Here is a 798-nt window from a genome sequence, read left to right on the forward strand (position 1 = left end):
CCACACCTGGTTTCTGGTTTTTATGAGCTGGGGGAACTGGAGTCTGCCGCGTGCTTACAGTCTTTGGATCGACTGCTCCCGTACTCCAAGGCCGGCACCGTCCGCCCCCACTGGAGGAGTCCCAGTATCCATCGCATCTCTGCTCGACGACCGAAGTGCCCACTGAAGCTTTCGATTCAGCGCTTGATGCAATCAATATTAGCGTCAAAAATAAGATTGTTGTAAGCCCGAGCATTTCCTTCCTCCACGGGTTGAGCCAAACAAATAGTACAAAACACTAAAGATAAACAAAAAATAGACCAATGTACATGTATTTGTTTATTCATGCTATATGGTAATCAATTATAATTTTATTTTGGTATCGGAGCAAATGCATGTAAATTAATTTAACACGTGTCATTCCAGTTATTCCACGCCATGAAGAAGCCTCTCAAAGACTACGAGGGTCCCTTCTGCTGCTTTCAGTGCCTTTTAACTCAATTTTTGATCCACCGCTCGGGTGTTTCCTTCATCCACACTCCTTTTGATCGCCCCTCAGCTTCCTCGCGCGATTCCCAACTTTCCATATACCTTAAACTTCGGGGTTACACAAAATAAAAATCAACTTAGACAATATGTCTTTTGGTGGCTTCACTTTCCTCTCATTAAATGAAAAAAAACATACACCTAGTTCTTTTGGTATTTTTCTTTCAGAGACTTAATGGAAGTTCGTGAACCCTTTTGCTCGCGCTTCCTTCATCGCCACACCAACACGTTTGGAGTTTCTCGTAGTTTCAGTGGTTTCCTGTATACATAACT

The 798-nt window shown here is 43.1% G+C and overlaps 1 pseudogene across 1 annotated transcript in view; it reads right to left on the reverse strand.

Moving 5' to 3' along the window:
* Window positions 1-235, reverse strand: part of TEOVI_000812200:pseudogene — a 655-nt pseudogene extending 420 nt beyond the window's left edge. Inside the window, exon 1 of the mRNA in view lies at window positions 1-235. This exon is cut by the window's left edge and continues 14 nt beyond it. Coding sequence covers window positions 1-235 — 235 coding nt within the window.
* Window positions 236-798: the final 563 nt, after the last annotated feature.

This window comes from Trypanosoma equiperdum (assembly GCF_001457755.1).
Source record: "Trypanosoma equiperdum strain OVI genome assembly, contig: ctg_1235, whole genome shotgun sequence".
In the NCBI taxonomy this organism is placed as follows: domain Eukaryota; phylum Euglenozoa; class Kinetoplastea; order Trypanosomatida; family Trypanosomatidae; genus Trypanosoma; species Trypanosoma equiperdum.